Source organism: Bradysia coprophila (genome assembly GCF_014529535.1).
Source record: "Bradysia coprophila strain Holo2 chromosome IV unlocalized genomic scaffold, BU_Bcop_v1 contig_5, whole genome shotgun sequence".
Classification (NCBI taxonomy): domain Eukaryota; kingdom Metazoa; phylum Arthropoda; class Insecta; order Diptera; family Sciaridae; genus Bradysia; species Bradysia coprophila.
In genome coordinates this window covers 8,915,015-8,933,370 of record NW_023503374.1, presented here as the reverse complement: position 1 = coordinate 8,933,370, position 18,356 = coordinate 8,915,015, and the positions used below count along the sequence as shown (strand labels likewise).

At 34.6% G+C, this 18,356-nt stretch overlaps 1 protein-coding gene across 3 annotated transcripts; it reads right to left on the bottom strand.

Moving 5' to 3' along the window:
* Window positions 1–303: 303 nt before the first annotated feature.
* Window positions 304–17,899, bottom strand: LOC119072076 (bcl-2-related ovarian killer protein homolog B). 3 transcript variants are annotated; one of them, XM_037177227.1, is made up of 5 exons: window positions 17,552–17,879; window positions 980–1,394; window positions 756–917; window positions 536–682; window positions 304–470 (listed from the first exon to the last, which is right to left on the bottom strand). In XM_037177227.1, exons 2-5 carry the CDS (start codon window positions 1,370–1,372, stop codon window positions 315–317), a joined length of 858 nt encoding a protein of 285 aa, XP_037033122.1. In that variant the 5' UTR covers window positions 1,373–1,394; window positions 17,552–17,879; the 3' UTR covers window positions 304–314. The 3 variants fall into 3 exon arrangements, with proteins under 3 accessions (XP_037033122.1, XP_037033120.1, XP_037033119.1); XM_037177225.1 differs by having other exon boundaries at window positions 17,066–17,878; XM_037177224.1 differs by lacking the exons at window positions 304–470; window positions 536–682; window positions 756–917; window positions 980–1,394 and adding exons at window positions 2,763–3,082; window positions 3,144–3,409; window positions 3,471–3,643; window positions 3,710–4,405 and having other exon boundaries at window positions 17,066–17,899.
* Window positions 17,900–18,356: the final 457 nt, after the last annotated feature.

The window sequence follows — 18,356 nt, the reverse complement described above, 5'->3', positions numbered from 1 at the left end:
AACGCCCTAAATGCTGACAATATTTATCAGTGTGATCAACGTGATGATAACCACTTATGCACTAAGTTATCTAATAGAAAACGAGAAACAGAAATTTTTTATTTTACCGGCGTTGCACAACAAATAAATGATTAACTTTGAATGTAAATGTGCTGTCAAGCAAGAACTTTGGCTAGCGCCAAATAAATAATTAAATAAATCGAATTGTTAGCTAGCAGTCTCTTCACAAGTGACTTGGAGCCATATGAAGCTTTATGTTACAACTCAATAAGGTAGAACGAATGACTTTTATCATTGATTTCGCAACATTTTCTTTATTTAAACACAATTTTCGGAACAATCTGAAAACCGATGAACTTCAACAAATAAAAAACCAACAAAATTCCGGTGAAACCTCCAACCACTATTGCACTCCATTCCGAAGCCGAAAATGCACTCGATTCTGGTCGAACATGAAAATTGAGACCAATCTGTAATGTGGAAAAATTGAACAGTTATCTACATCAGCAGATCATTTCCCTAAAAACCCCCATACCCATCCACCATTTTCATTAATCCATACCACCAGTTCATCTTCAATCACAGCTGCTATTCCATCAACGAGTTGAGGTAAATACTCTGTATGGCCTTGACGAACACAGTCCACAGCTAGACCGCCAGTTATTGCAAATAGTGAGACAACCTATGGGGTACAATTCAATTTATTTTCAGTTACATTTTTCCCAGCTAGCCCTCGTTCGGCATATTCAGCTTACCTTCCCCCACGTAATTTCAGTGCGGAATAAGTCTCGTGCTACTGAGCTTAACAGAACCGATGCACTCTCTGCCGATGACAATTCTCCTCCAGCTTTGCGGGATATTTGCCTTGTCACGCTGGTATACAGTTTGGGATGCATTCGCTCTAATTCTTCACCTATCTTCGAGCAATTTTAAAATTGAAAAATTAGGCTCGATATTTGTAATCGGACAACCAACATACATAATTAAGAGCTGGAAAAACTTCTCGGACCACATGGGCAGCAGGTGTTCCAATTATGCTCCTAAGTCTTTGAAGTCCCAATTTTTTGTTAAATATTCCAGATCGTTTCAGTCGACTACGGATATATTGACCGCACAAACACTTTCCTTGCAAAATAATGTCATGTGTGGGTATGGGCGGACTTTTCCAGCCGATTGTACTGGATAGCTTCCGAGAAACCACGTCACTTACGTTGCTCAATCGTCGTCTAGCTGATATAGAACCGACATCGCTTAGAAAGGTGGATGCGTGTAGCGATATTGGATAACTAAATTTTCGTTTAGCGTTTGGCGGTAATAAACGATCTTTCGAACTTTTGATCTGATGGTCCATGGAACCGTTGGATTGCATCATTGTGGTGGGTGTGCTTCACCTACTGTAAATGAAATTAAATAGAGTCAGACACCTTCTCATGATTTTGATAGCTATTTGATAGATTAATATAAAAAAATTTAAAGGTTTCCCGAAAATGCTGGAGATTTTCTACGCTCGAGAAGCGTAACTTCACTGCAAAAATGTTGCTATATCTGAATTGTTTCGATCGTGAGTAGTTTCATTGGAAAGCTTATACGTAGAGGATTGATCTAATGCTTACTAAGCATTGCTTAGTGTCCCTAATAAAAGTCTAAATGAGGGACTGAACATTTATGGTATGGTCGCTGCAAATCACAGAGAAATCTACTGCAAACATTTGATCGGAGCTCTGGTCTTTTATAATTAATTATACGCTCGAACTAATAAAGCAACAGACTTTTTTTTTATCAAACTAATAACGCACCATCATCAGCATTTGCACTTGACAATGATATGAAAAGTATCTTAGTTAAATTGACCTATTTTATTCCCTTGACTGTAAGTCAGGTTCTTATGCCGGAAAATACCCTATAATGTTTGTCCCAAAGGTTGTATTGAATTGTTTGTCCCAATATTTTGCTTGTAAACACGATAACTTGAGTAATTATTCCAGAAAAACAGTATTTTATGCATGATTAATGGTTTTTTGAACATAAAAGTAAGATAAGAACATTCTATCGTACTTTTTCATATTGTACCAAAGTGAAAGAGTCCTCTAATCGTTCTACATTCGCATCATTTACGTCTGATTAGCGGTAACAATACGACTATGAAACAGAATAATAGACAACTCATACAAGTGGGAACTTTATGGCCAGAGCGGAGCGAGGGCCGTAATTCACACGAGTCCTTGTATTTAATTTATGATTTATGGTTGATTAAAAAAATTGAACACAAATAATACTTTTCCAAAGAATTTGAACTCAAGCGAAGGTTTTCATGTCAGTTATTTGTGATGTTTTAGAAGTTTAACAACGGAAAATAAAATAAAATTGATTAAAAATAATAATAAGAATAAAATTGTCAGTCAAGGGACCTGACCCGCCCAAAAGGTGGAGCCTAGTAAGTGTAAGTCGAAAGTATGATACACTGTCCAATTGTGGGATCTACAGTCCAGATACGCAAAATGCTGGCGCGTTGATCAAACAGCATCCAATACTTTAAGCAAAAGATGTAGTAGAAATTAAATGATTACAAAGCGGAATACGTGCCGTTTTTTAAATGATCAAGACGTTAGACCTGTCAGTACAGTAAATTAATGTATGTCGGTCATAACACACAAAACTAAAACAAACTCGAATCAAGAGAGAGGAGTTTGTCGATTTTTCAGTCCGCAGTAAAGAACGTCACATTGTAAAGTCTTATACAAAAAAAACTTTATTTCCATGCATACAACGAACTCCGATATTAACAACAAATAAAACATTAAAATTAAAGCAAAAATGGTAATAACTGTTGACATTTCGAAAGCCTTTATACGATTCTCTGAAACTTGATTATTAGACAGACAATCGTGGCTATAATTATAAATGAAAGTGTGATAATTAAGCTCATAATCCCTGTGTTGTTGGCGGCAACATAGCCCGTTCCATTGGTATTGTTTCTTGGTAATTCCACTCGAAACGATATTGTTGTGACTTCGGATAAATTGTTCGATAGATTTGTGTCTCGTCTGGCCCTCCCCGAAAATCGGTCACAAGCTAATCTGTCCTGGAAAGTCATACGGTTAATGTGCAAAGAAACAACAACTTCTTTAACCTAATGTTCTTACAACAAAACAATCACTTTGTTCAATGCAGCCGGCGATTTTAACACTCATTACCATCTCGTCTCCACTTTTCATTCCTTGGAACATGACCGCACGAAAGCCAAGCCGATGACCAAGTGGTGGCTCGAATGTTGGTGGGACTGGACAAATGGATCTCATTTTGGGATGGACGCATCCGTTCGACGTTACTAAAACCACAGAATTGAGAATGTCACCGGCTGGACCAAGTCTTTGAAGTGATACATCCGATACGCGAGTATAATTCCAACCTTTGTTTTGATTAGGTCATGGTAGTAGTCTTAGCAATTTGAGGTTTTGTTCAAAATTTACCGTCTCCGAATTTAACGTGTGCCCGAAGCATCAATTCTTCGCCTAACAGAACAACTCCACCAGGTTCTAAATTTCTGGAAAATCCATTGTTTCCCTGTCGATAAATACCAATTTGTGTCCGGAAAGGCAGTTGACTTCCACCATTTGCGTATGTACCAGCCGATCGTGCTTGACTAAAAAAATCATAGAGACGAGTTGTGAAAGCACAACAAAAGTTTGTACCGCAGAGCGAGACGTACTTATCTCTGTTCAATCCGATCCGAAGGGCATGTGTTTTAGACACCACTCGTTCTTGAATTCGACATTGTAGAGTAAGTACGGGATCTGCTAATGTTCTCAAGCCCTGAATTTGTGGAAATCTAATTTTTAAACAAAGTTGCTGTGACCCACAATTCTCAACACCACATCGCCGGAAATCAGCAGCAGCAATACTAATTGCTATTCGGGTTCGAATCACTTGTGGATCACATCGAATATCCTGAATATCATTTTCGATTATCGGGACACTTTGTACGACACTTTGAACAGATAGAATGGCCCTAAAATATCCACCAACATTTGATAAGCACCGTAGTTCGTTTAATTCTAGTTGCATCTGCGGATTCTGAAGCTCATCTCGTAGTTCCCTTCCTCTCGTTTGGCTGGGTAGATAACCTTGACTGGGAGGACTGGGAGGAATGATTGGTGTAAAATTATCACCTAAATCAATCGGGTCTTGTTGCACACTTGGCGTTTGCTGCGTCGTCGGTGGTAAATATCTGTATCCATCCGGTGAAAAGTCACTCAAAATATCATTGGGATTTTGACCAACTGTTGGTGGAACGTATGACGGTGTATCGATTGGATCAAAACTTATCGGTGGTCTCGCTGGCTGTGTTGTTTCTGGTAAATCCATAAGTGGCGGTCGATTTGATGGAGGTGACGGAGGTAAGTAACTGTTGTTTAAAAATGGTATAAATGTATCACTTTGTCGAATATTTTGCACTGAACTCAATTCGTCCCGAAGATTTCGATTCACTATAATTTCTGGTAGAAAGGGTTCCGTTGTCACATCGGGAATGTAGTACGAATTGTACGAACCACCTGGTAAATATGGTGGTTTTAGAGTCCTTGTAATTTCACTGAACAAAAGATTTGAGACGACGAACGAACTGCACAAGCAATGTATGACGAAACGCACTAAAAGAGACATTTTCGAAAATTGATTTTTTTTTGCTTTAAGTATGGACACACGGAAATTTGTACACCGAATGGACAATAGCGAATTAAGAATTTCGCTTTTATATAAATCAAATAATGAAATCAAAGAGGTACTTGTAGGTGAAAAGAACTACTTACGCTTTTGTCACCGAAAGTATTTAAATTTTGGTTATAGGAAATTTAAGGTTGAATTGAAATTTCGTTACCAGCTTCGGTTTCGATTACTATACTACTGACTTAACATTAGTCATTTTATTTCAAAAAATTATTAGGAATAATTTATGTGTGATATACATAACCAGTATAACTATCAAATCTGCTACTTCTTTTGGTCTTTATATTTTCATCAAATTGATACAAAATCTTCTACTTCATTAGTTTTAGAATACATTTTGCTATATAACATTAGCCAAAGCTCATTCCATATTTTTCCCTCCTCTGTAGGGATGGAAGACGTTCAAAATTATCGATAATATCAATCGAAAGAAATTATCGATAATCGATTAATCATATCGTTATCGATAATTTAATAATTATCGATAATCATTGAAATTCGATTATTATCAAAATACCGATTTTTTGATATTTATCTGAAAATTCATCGATAAATATCGGATTTTCGAACCGAAAATTCGATATATCGAATTATCGATATCTTCATAATTATCGAAATATCAATAATTATCGATTATCGATATTTTTTTGATAATTTTCGATAAAAAAAGTCGATAATTATCGATAATCGATAATTATCTATAATCATTATCATTATCGCCCATGCCTACTCCTCTGTCGTTAACAGGTGACATTCCCTTTTTAACGGTACTTAAGCCTGTTACACTTTATAGTGGCTTTGATAGCTTTAACTAGTAATATCTTAAATTGTGACACCTTGATATCTAAATAGTTATTTGTGCAAGAAGTAGAGAGATGTAAGAAGAGACATAAGATTCATTTGCAGGTCCCTAACTAATGTAACATTCTACATCGAAATGTGGACCATTTTTTATTTGGTTTACTTAGAGGTGTGCACCGCCGATTTTACGCCGGCGCGCCGCCGCTGATAAAAATTGACCCACACCGCCGCCGCCGCCGCCGATTTCATTTTCGTCACGCCGAAATCTTTACATTTAAATCATTTTTTTTTAATTCAACTCTTTTGATATTGTGTTACCAGACATAAAATTCCTCTTGCAACATTAGATCTTATAGGGGGCATGAGATATCAACCGAGAGATATTGTTTGTTCAATGAACAGTGTTCATACAATAGTTTAATTTTTCGCTTTTCGATGTCGAAATGTTGAACTTCCTGGTTAAAAAACACGCCTGGAAAGTATATTGAAAAAGTTCAAAATTCTATTAAAAAAATGCAACTGAAACTAAGACAAGAAAAAAAAAGCACATGATCATTGAAAAGATCTGCTGCAAAAAGATTTAGATGAATAAATCTTGGAAGCTAGAATTTATTGATCAGCAAGCAATCCAACATTAACTGTAGGAAGCAGGAACCCAGGTCTTTAGGTCAATTTTCCTGTTTTCAGTAAGAAGTAATTATGGTGCGTTCCAACAAGCATTAGTCTTCATTTTGTAGTTCATAGTACCCGGAGATGTGAAACCTAAGGTCGGTGTAAATATCGAGGTCCCTAAGGATGTGTAGTGTACACTAGTCTCAGGTGCCACATCGCAAGTACCTGATTGATCATTCTATTCTGATAAGGTTGAATTACTTTGTTATTGTTCCAATTTCGTTCTATTTCCGATATTACAACCTCTTCGCTCCAGGATCTTGGTACAGATGGGCATACTCGTACCTCATTGAGCAGAACAAACTCTAAAGGGACAGAAAATCTTTTTCTAATTGATTCAATATCAACAGAAGCAAAATTTAAAATTTTAAGGATAAGAGCCATTCACAAATTACGCACGCTCTTAAGGAGGGATGGGGGGTTTGACAAAAGCGTACGCTTCATACATTTTTGAAATTTTCTACATACATTTTCGCGTGCAAGGGGGGAGGGGGGGGGTCTGAAATTTCGAATTTGGTGCGTGAGTAATTTGTGAATGGCCCCTAAATGATAAAAACATCGGCGCGCCGAAACGCCGCCGTCGCTGACTCTAATTTTATTTCGGCGCACTGCCGCCGACCTCTCAGTACTCGGCGCACTGCTGCCGACTTTTTTGAAACCGGCGCACACCTCTAGGTTTACTACAAACCAGTCAGGGTTTCTGTTTCTGAAATAATATTAACTACAAAACATCCATCAACTGTAAACCGACTATAAAACCTGAAATCATCAACATATATGTGCCCATCGTGAGTCTTAGATTGAGGAGATCACGACTAAAACCACACATTATTTCAAAAACAAAAAAACATTTTTAAATCCTCAAGAACTTATCAATTTAATTGTGTTTATTGGCTTATTATACATGCATATTGTATGCGATAGGTCAGTATTGTTTGTAAGAATACACTTTGGGCTCGCTGGTAAGTGTTACTTTTGCGTATATGTATGTTGAATATGTTCATTCATCATTGAATTTTCAATTTCTGCATAAATTTTATTGAAGTTTTTGCATAATTTGACAAATTGAACATTAAAAACTTTTTTTGTGGAACAATCAATTCACGACAAACATGGTCCGCAAGAAATTTGGTGGTTTTAATATCACATAACATTTGGAAGGACTGAAAATTTTTATTAGAAAATTGAGGGTATCATGTCAGTGGAACTAATTCATTCTCGGAAGACGTTAATTAAAGCTAGGCTAGGAGGATACAAAATTTCAAGGTTTCGTTTATATATGTAGTTGTGCACAAAAATTTCCACCGAGTATTTTGTAATTATAGAATTACAACCTTACGTTGAAAAAATCTACGTTGATCTACGACTCCTGTCTAAAGTAATAGTATATTACTTCCAAGGTTCCAAGTTGAGTATTTGTTGATAAGTGGGGTGTTACAGCCCGACCTGAAGGGGTTGTCAAATAACAACTTGGAACCTCGTAAGTACAATGCTTTACGTTCTTAGGCAATGTAAATGAAAATGAAACATGCCGTAACACGTAAAAGACATTGTCCTCTATCTGCAGCATATCACTCATTATTAATGAAGTAATAGGTCATTAGCTACACTACCTCTTCAAGTTAATCACTGATTAATCAAAAGCTGATAAAGTACCTTTCACGCGCATCTACGACAGTTATCGAATCTATTACATCATTTGATCTAAGTATTTTCAACAGAATGAAATAAAATCTTTCACTTTATTCCTTTAAACATGAATTTGGTTACTTTTATAAGGCATTATCGCATTATTTGTCGGTCGTTGCCGATAATTTAGTCGTCCGTAAAATGCCTCAAAAAACTATCTCTGACTTGAATTTAGAAATAAGAAACTTAAACTTCATCGTCTTATGGCATAAGTATGAAACCGTTGCCTTTTTAGGGATTGATATACTATACACACAGATTCACTGTCTATATGTCTTCATCCCATAATAACCGTAAAATCAATAATAATTAAAGCAAAGAAAGGTATGAAAGTGGAAATTTGAAATTACCTTCCACACTCTGTGAGATACTAAACTTAAGTTTTTGTTTGTTTGTAACCCAGGCGTCAATTGAAAAAGCATTTTTTGACGAATTAGACTGACAACCGACAAGCACTTTACAACATTCAATGAAACAAAAAAAAACTCGATATCTCATTTCGTTCAATTTCAGTTATCAATCAAAATTAAATCAAATTCTTTACTCAACTCAAATAATCCTAGCAATGCGAAAGATCGATGTAAATTTCTCAAGAACACCATAGTAGGTATACGAGGAATTCACTATTAAGATCGACATGGACATTTAATTCGCATTCCGAATTTATTCCACACTATATACGTTCGAAAGCTATGTGTCGTACAACGTACACCCTGTCCGTTTTTTGATCGACAAACATAGTTCAATTTCCATACGAAATTAATAATTTATGAGATGACTTCACTCATGTTAAACAATTTTTATATTGATAAACTGCTTTTTAATTGGTATATAAAATCAAACATTTTTTTTTCAGTAGAAAAAAAAAAACCGAACCAAATCAATGCGTTTATATTAAAGGTACTGCCATCCACATACACCACTGAGATATGAGTTGACTTTCTAATGTGAATCTGGTTATAATCTCTGCAATAATGAAACAGATTGTTTACATTTTATCTCGGTATGGGAAGCATAATTATAATTTAGTGTTTTATTGGCATAGTGTTTATTTTTATGGTCAGTATTGCACTTTAATTTAATTAGTGTACTTTATCATTGAAATACGTGTAATTATGACTGAATCGCCACCGGCGACGTGAGTTAGTTAAATTTTTATTACACTCTCCAATCGCTCGAAATTATAGTCTTTAAATTTTATGCTAATCACCACATAAATTAAAATATTTACCCAATTTGCCTTATAGCCAAAGAGAGGTAGCAACAATGTACGAATTTGTTGGCAGCACGTTTTTTTTATCTGTTGCAATAGAGCGACATTATCGATGCAGATTTATTTAGACATAAAAAATTATTATGTTATGTTAACAATACCCTCAGGTATTCATTTGAACACAAAAAAGACCTGCTTTCAGAACTGACTTCTATTTGAAATAAACGTTTAAGTCAACAGTCTAGAAAAACGAGAATGATTTTAGGTAAGACTTGAAATTGCTATTTTTTCGACATGAGTACAACACCGCTTATGTACACACTTTTGCTCAGCGATCACAAAAACATTGAATATTGAATTTTAGCCAATTTGTTAACACAGGAAATGGCATTTTTCACTAAACGTTTCGACAAGACAGCAATTTTATTTTAAAAAAATAAGCGGCAAGCGTAACGAGATACAATCCATAAATCTCTTACTTCTTTTGCTTCATTCGTACGTGTGGAATGGAAAAAAAAGAGAGACGATGTTGTCATGTGATGGAATGTATGTGGAAGATGGAGACAAACAAAACCCACAAAAAGTAAAACCTTATCTTGAGTTATGTCTATTGAAAACTTCCTCATTGAATCAGTTTTTGCCATCCCAAATAGACATTTTATTTTAGCAATAGCCGGTCCTGTAATTGATCAACAAGTATTTGTCGCATTTACATAACTTTGTGACTTAAGAGAAATCAATTATGATGCTTCAAAGTACAAGCTAGAGTTAATAATTGTTCATGCTAATGGAATATTGAAATATTTACAAGTGTATCCGGTGTTTTAGCGGTATTTTCTTTATGAGCAGGCAAATTATAATTTTCAGACAAATATTTTGAATTGTATTCGATTGAAAGGAATTGGTGGAATTATAAGATGCCAAAATTTCCTCCCAAACTCATGCTATTTATTACGATACGTACGTATATGTGGCATGTATGGTAACATAGATTAGATATTGGAAGTTGGTAAATTGACGGATAATTGGATGAACGTAAACGAAGAAAATTAATCTCTTTGCAGGACTTTCTGTTCTTTATTTAACCAGTCGCTGAATTGAGAACGAATTGATTAGTTTTTCACAATAAATCTAATCTGGTACTTCTGTGTATGTCAGTATTTTCAGCATATGGGTGCAAAATCTTTTACTTCGCTAATTTTAGCATATGTTTTGCTATATAAAGACATATTCAAAAGCTCTTTGCTTAAGCTATTCGTATTTGTCGTTAACAGATGTCATACTGCTAAAGTTTTTAAGTGGATACTTATTAGCTTAGGGGCCGTTCATAAATTACGTAACGCAAAAGAGGGAGGGAGGGGGTTTCAGTCTAGCGTTACACAGCGTTACAGGGGGGAGGGGGGGTCTGAAAGTAACGTTACGTCACGCAACATATTTCGAACAGAAAACATCTCTACAACCTACGTATTAGCTTGGTAGTCAACTACCAAATTTTCGATTTATAAATAGACCAACAGGCCGAACAATTTTATCAGTCGGTGCGCATCTCTCGAACAGTTAACGTCTTTGCTGCTAATTATTTTGGTAGTTCAACTACCAAAAACTACCAAACTTTCGAATTGCAATGCCTGCTATGAGCGATTGGTTACCAGATAACAAATAATAATGATTTGCCTGGTGTTGATTTGCTCATAGTAGCATTGCAATTTACCATCTTGGTAGCCAACTACCAATTTTTCGATTTATAAATATATATTTGGTTGTAATCGCCATAATTATGATTTGTGACACAGACACATGGACGGACGGATGGACGGACGGACAGATGAAGTGTCCACAATAGGGTATTTTTTCAAAGATAAAAGACCTAAAAATCAAATTAAAACATTTCCATTTAAAATAAATTAAAATGTGCTTAAAAACTTGCACATTGCAACATTATTTTGCAGTAGGTGACGCCCGAAACTTATCACCATGGACATGTCTGTCTAAATTGTAAAAAAAAAATCCGAAGCAATCGTATACATACAATTCGGGTAGTTTTTTTGTAATTACTGTAAGAAAAATATCAATTTTTTCATGAGTTGTGTTACGTAACAAACCGGGGGAGTGGGGGGGGTATGATTTTGCGATTTATGAACGGCCCCTTATTAACGAAAATTAAGTGAGTTTTATTGAAAACTCGTAATTTCTACGACTAGAAGTGACTTCTTCTCTGTAGATAATTTCCCTCAATTGCTATAGAAAATATAGGCTGCACAAAGGGTAGAAATGCTTTGGGCACAGGGACGACGTCCTTGAGATGGAGTCGATCATATGGATCCAGATTAATGCGACATCTATTACTTCATTTATTTTGTCATAGATTTTTCCATAAAAGATCTCGTTCACAAGTAAATATTTCTTGTTGCTTTCCCCAATGTAAGGACTATACCTACGTGTCTGTTATAATATGTCGAATGATTTTAAATTTTGCACATCTAATAGTATTTTATTGCTATGTGAGACAAAATCGAGAATTACTTCGTATGTACATATTGTATATAACAAGTGAGCGAAGCGAACGCGTGTGTATGCAATATGTACATAAGAAGTGATTCGAGATTTTTCTCACATAGCAATACGATATTTTATCTTCCATGTGTGACTATTTCATACATTCAGCGTTTCTGTATATAAACTCGAAGACATACAAACACCACTGAAAGGTTTGGCTTATGTGTATACAAAAGCATCATGTGTGACAATTAAACAAAATCATGGCAACAAATCGAAACATCATCGTGAATCTCGGTGGCCGAATCGGCTAGAGCGCGTCAGTTTTATGCATATGATCGTGAGTTCTATCCTCATAACAAACATTTTTTTCCATTTTTTTTTTCATTTTCTATCACAAAAAATAGTAAATAAACTGATCTCCAGTATAGTAGCTAGATTTTTAATCGAAGAAATATCTGCTGGGCACCGAGGCCTTAGCCTTTTTGTCATATTGATTACACCATATTTGCAATGACACATTTCTCGGCAGATATTTGTCCAATCGAATAACTAATTGCGTTACCGAAATCCTGAGATAAAACACTACACAACGTAATTTTGAATAACAAGAATCCATTTAGTCAAAATTTGATTATTTTTCGTTCTAAATAAATTATGCGAGTCACACATACACTCGCGACATTTTGTCGTGCATGTTAAATACTTATGTACTTTTTAAAATGATCAGACTACCTGCGACAGAGTCACTAACACATATATGGTCATTGCTTATGTTCTACATACATGCGGGGTTTCATGACAACAAAATCAAATGTAATCATGAGTCTCAATGGCCGAATCGGCTAGAGCGTGAACTTTTTATGCATAAGATCGTGAGTTCTCTTCCCGCAACAAACATTTTTTTTTTTTTTTGTTTTATCAAAATAAATTGCAAAGAAAGTATTCTGATCTCTTTATCGTAAGTAAACTTCCAATCGAACGAATATCTGCTGCGCACTGAGACCTTACGCTTTTTTACATATTGATACACCACGTATGCAATGGCATATTTCTCAGCAGATATTTGTCCAATTGAAAAACTAATTACGAAAGACATCCTTCGGTAAAACACAAAACAATGAAGTTTTGAATGAAGAGAATCCGTTTAGTCAAAATTTGATTTTTTTTTCGTTCTAAACGAAAAAAAAACACATGGCGTCAACACACACACACACGAAATTTTGTAGTACATGTTGCTTATGTACTTTATAAATTGAGTCCCACGCTGCAACATTAGAGTATGCATATCTGGTATATTAGAAGACTCGGTGGTGTAATGGTTAGCGTAGTTTGTTGATATGCAGGAGGTTCGGAGTTCGAATCTCCGTCGGGTCATTGGTTTTTTTCTTCAAAATAAAAAACGGAAATAAAATTTACCCTAGAAGAGTAATAAAATTATATCCCTAGACAACCAGAATAACGTATGGCTTAGAGTTTATATACAGAAACGAGTAATGTATGAAATAGTCACACATGGAAGATAAAAAAATATACTAAACACGGCGACGACAGTAAAGTGTTATTTCATGCATCGAAATGAAAACCACTTTTATTTTCCACAATGGGATGATACATAACACAAAAACAAATTGTAATGCATAACATGTAACACGTACACACATGACGTACATGCACTCACAAACTAAGTATTATAACCCAATAAACATCAGTATAGAGGAAGACTCATTTCATTGTGGTTAATCCATAACTCAATAAATAAATTATTTGTTGTCATGAACGGATGTTAAGATGAAAGAATCATTATTTTACTGTGTAATATGCTTACAAAGCAACAGCAACCAACCACAACATTCTGATGGAATATAGTTATGAATGTGTAAATATTTTGATTGTTATATTTGTCGATTTAAAAAAACAATCATTTTCAGTCTGGGTCTGAAATGAGCAGAAAACGACACTTTCATTAAAACAATTCGAATCACGAGTTTTCAATAATTGGTTTCTAGAACGTCAGAGATCACATCAATTATACCTATACAATTGAATACATAGAATGCTTGCGAGAATAAATGAAATTGTGAAAAGAAAAGCATTTCCCGATTTCTTGGCGATAAAGATCGAGTAGAGTCAAGGACTCGCTAGTCATTGATTTCTATTTATTTGAAAAAAGCTCACTGTAATAAGCTTCTTTAGAATAGTAAACCAAATATTATTACATTACCATTGTGTGCTTTATTTTAAATCCAATTAAATAATTTTTCTATGCTCCATATTTACACAATGAATATGAATATGTAATGCTGATGTTACAGCACACAGTTTTTAATATTATTTTAATCGTAAATACGTGTTTACCTCTTTGCTAGCAAATAAGTAATTCTGTTGTTTTCATTAGTGGGATTATAACCCATGTCATCATGAACGTAGCGGTATCGAAGTTTCGCCCGAGTAAAAAAAAGTCCTCAATTGAGGATGGATTTAGACGTCTCAAGTTCTCAAAAAATGATTTCGTGCTGAGACATTGTTGAGACAGACTTGAGCGTACTTTGAATTTCATGAGATTTTCGTGAGTTACTTCTGAGACTTTTGTAAAACTGTTTGAGGATTTTGAGACAGTTTTCAGACATATTTCTTAATTTTTAGTTTAAATGCATTCCTGAGATTTTGTTGAGTTAAAATTGAGTTTTTTTTCTTGCACCTTTTTGTGAGAATTTTGAGGCATTTTTCAGACATTTCTTAATTTTTAGTTTGATGTCCTTCTTGAGATTTCGTTGAGTTAAAATTGAGGTTTTTTCTTGGAATTTTTCAGAGATTTTTTCTTACTTTTTGGTGAGGATTTTTCAGAAATTCCTCAATTTTTAGTTTTAATTTATTTCTGAGATTTTTCTGTGTTAAAATTGAGGGGTTTTCTTGGAAGTTTTGATGAGGATTTTGAGGCATTTTTCAGACATTTCCTAATTTTTAGTTTGGATTCCTTCCTGAGATTTTTCTGAGTTAAAATTGAGATTTTTTTCTTGGTGAGAATTTTGAGGCCTTCTTCAGACATTTCTTAATTTTTTTGTAGCTCATTCCGATTAAAAATTAAATCTGTTCTGTGTGTTACGGTAACTGTTTTACTAATGATTCGTATGGAAATTGCATGCGCAATTTTATAATAAAACGTGAACTTGCAACATTTGAAGGATAAATAAACAGTGAGGATAAATATAGAACTCTGAGACAATACAGGATGTGTAGCGAGTAACTGTCCCCAGGCTAAGAGTAAGGAAGATTAGTAGCACAAAGAATTTCTGACAAGTTTTCGAGTTCTCTGTGAGATCTTTTTTTAGTTTTTCTAGGTTTTTATGAGACTTTTCTAAGTTTTTTTTCCTCTGAAAATTCTCTCTGAAAAAGCCTAACAGAAATGTCTCATAAAAACCTAAAAAAAAGTCTAACGAAAAATCTCACAAAAGCTAGATACAGAACCTAAAAAGTCTCACAAATCCAATTTAGTCTCACGAAAATACATCTTAAAAATTTAAAAAAATGTCTGTTAAAAACCTTACAAACATCTCCAAGATCTAAAAACAATGTCTGATAAACGCCTCACGAAAATCTCCAAGACCTCAACCCTGAGACTTCTCAATCTATTAAGTACTCTTAAGTACATAAATGTACTCTGCTGATCGATCGAATTCAGACTTCTCAGCTCTATACAATAATTAGTAAGATTTTGAGAAGTCTCGATTAAAAAAACAAATTTTACTCGGGGGCATCCTGGAATTATTTTCTATTTGGCTTCAATACGACTTCAACGAGAAACTCACCACTTTCATTATTTCTCATATATAACGTTTTTTGCGCGGCTTTTACATACATGCATGTATGTTTGTTTATGTTTATAATAACGATCCATGTACTTCATGTTTTACTCTAAAATACTACCGAAAATCGTCGGGAATAACTTGCAAAATGACGTGAAGCCCTCAGTTACAAAAATTTTTAAGACTCAACCAAAGAACGTTATTTACACAAAAATCTATTTGCTCATCGACAAGCAACACCGAAGTTCTGTTTTTATTCGCATATGTTTAATTGTCATGTATAATTACAATACACTTGTTGATTCAGGTGGCAAAAATGTTTCCAACTTTTCTTTAAAATAAAACAAAAGAATAGATGAAGAACCGGTAAAGACACTTTATCGGAAAAATTATTCGTTTAACTTCCAGCCCGAGTTAATTTGATCGTTACGAATCTTTAAATTTTTATGGATACCAGACTGGTACGTTTCATTTTCTGAATCATTTTTAGTTTAGGAAGAACTTACTTTTGTTTTCAATGTAACTTCACTACAGAAATGGGAAAAATTTAATTCAACAATGAATTTTAATATACTTCAGACAACCGTTCACCGACCGACATAACACATCTACATTCAACCAGTTGTGACACGACAAGCATGTCACACATGTATATTTACCGAATCTGTTACTTCTTTTGGTCTAACTATGCAAGATCTGTTACTTCATTAATATTTAGCCTTGGCACCAGTTTTCCTATAATAAGATCGAGTTAATCACATCATATCGTTTAGTATCGTTGGGACCATCGATAACAGACGTCATAGGACACAGTTTTACTGGTCTCGATCTTAGGCAGATTGTAGGTAACATTAAAGTAGGAGGTGAGGAATGCTGTGGAACAAATTGTGTTGAAATTTATTTTATAAATGTAGTCACTGGATTCAGTAGCTACACTTTCAACATTTTAAAATTTATATGGGAGAAGAAAAGTGGTATCCAGAATTGTTTCTTATGAGGTCAGGAAAGTTTCAATGTCCATTTTTAACCCATTTACCAGGCCCGTAACCAGCCCCCAAGCCCCTAAACATTTTAGAGTAGGCTCAGCTCCCTAAAAAATATTTTTGTATGGCAAAATTGAAAAAAAATAGCTAAAAATGGCTAAATTAGAGGGGGCTCTGCCTACTCCAGCCACTACCTGGTTACGGGTCTGCCATTTACAGGATTTACAAAGGTCGAACCATAGCTACTGAAGCCATTGAAAGCTGCACGACAGTTCTGGACTCGGTTCTGGACAGTTCTTGATCTGCATGTAACTTAATACCTCAATTCTGATAGTGCATAACTTAACTTTCATTGTTATGTCCAATCGCGGTCTGTTTTAATCAATTTTCAGTAAGTAAAACGTTTCAAAACTACGAGACGGCTGGTTGTGAAAAATGCTGTTTTCTTCGCCAGTTCAACAAATAACTGTTTCCGATCTAATCTTAGCAGATTTAATTACTTCACCACGATACGTTTGCCGTTCGTAAAAGGTGTGAACCGATTTAATACCAACATTTTGCTCAATACTCCTTGTTTGAACTAAAAAGCGTAATACTGAAGCAGTAATCCAACCACAAAGGTTTTAGGAGATTCGATTTCAATTTTATTTTAATGCATAAAATAAAGTGTATCAATTTACCGATATCACACCTAATTAATAGTTCTTGCTGTTAATTTCCACTGTGCAATTCTATCAAGCGAAGCGATTCAAACTTTCACATAAATAAACTTTACGACAATTAGTGTCGACACAGTAATCACTTTAGAATAATCACATGCAAATACTTAATGCGATGATAAGCAAGCGCATTATCATTAATAAGAATCTTATCGTAAAAAAACAAAACCATCCATACACACCGCGTTTATCGCACAGTTATATTTTATCGCAAACTATCGGATCAAATTAAGCACAAATTTATGTTTTATGCATTGGATGCATGCAAAAATTTCAATGAAAATGTTTTTTGTGTGCTTCGGTTTTATTAATTACGACTGAAGTAAATTCTTTTTATTAAAATTATGCTCGGTAGGCATTTTGATAAAAAATAAAACTTTTGAGTCATAGCTTTCAATTCGTCTTTTATTTATATTATTTGAATAAATAAAACATTAAGTAAAACACCTGATTAACACGTAACATGTATACAATCCAAATACATAGTGGCTTTAAATGGCGAAGCTCGCGAAATTTTTCACAGACATTTCGAACGGAGCGTTCATGTATACTAACTGCAATGAAAGTGAGACCGTGTGTACAACAGAAGAGCAAACCTTTTCCCACAACAAAAACTTATACAATGAACCATGCTGATTGCTAATATCTGTATAATAGGTAGAACGTGAGGTTATTATGGGTGGTGTTGGATGTATAAATGTTGACTATTCAATAGAGAACTATATGCTTCGTTATCAATTACATTCAGTTTTTAGAGGGCCGAAGCACGTTTCTCCCATGTAAGTTGTAAGTTAACCGAAGTGTTCGTCCGATTTATAGCAAAAATCACTTTTAGTTGGACTAAAACTAACGCACTTCAAGCAAAAGTGCTTCGAGTGGTAGCTGCCAAATGGAATACTATTTTGTATGAAAATTTTTTAAAGATTTTTTTACATTTCATTTCATTTAATTTTTATTATTAATCAAAGATAGTATACAAATGTCCTTACGATTAAGCTTAATATTTACATTTTATATGGGTGACAACACATTAACGACAATACACAGGAAGATAATTAGAAAATAAACACGATACTTGGCATAGTTAAAATTAAAATTAAAATTAGGCGTTTCAAAATTTGTCAGATACACTATTTAGACTTCCACTCATGCTTGAAGTGCGTTGCTAAGACTATAATCTTATGTCGAGAGCAACAAAAGATATATATAAGCTATGACCGGCGGTTAATGTGGTCTTATAGAATGAATGTTA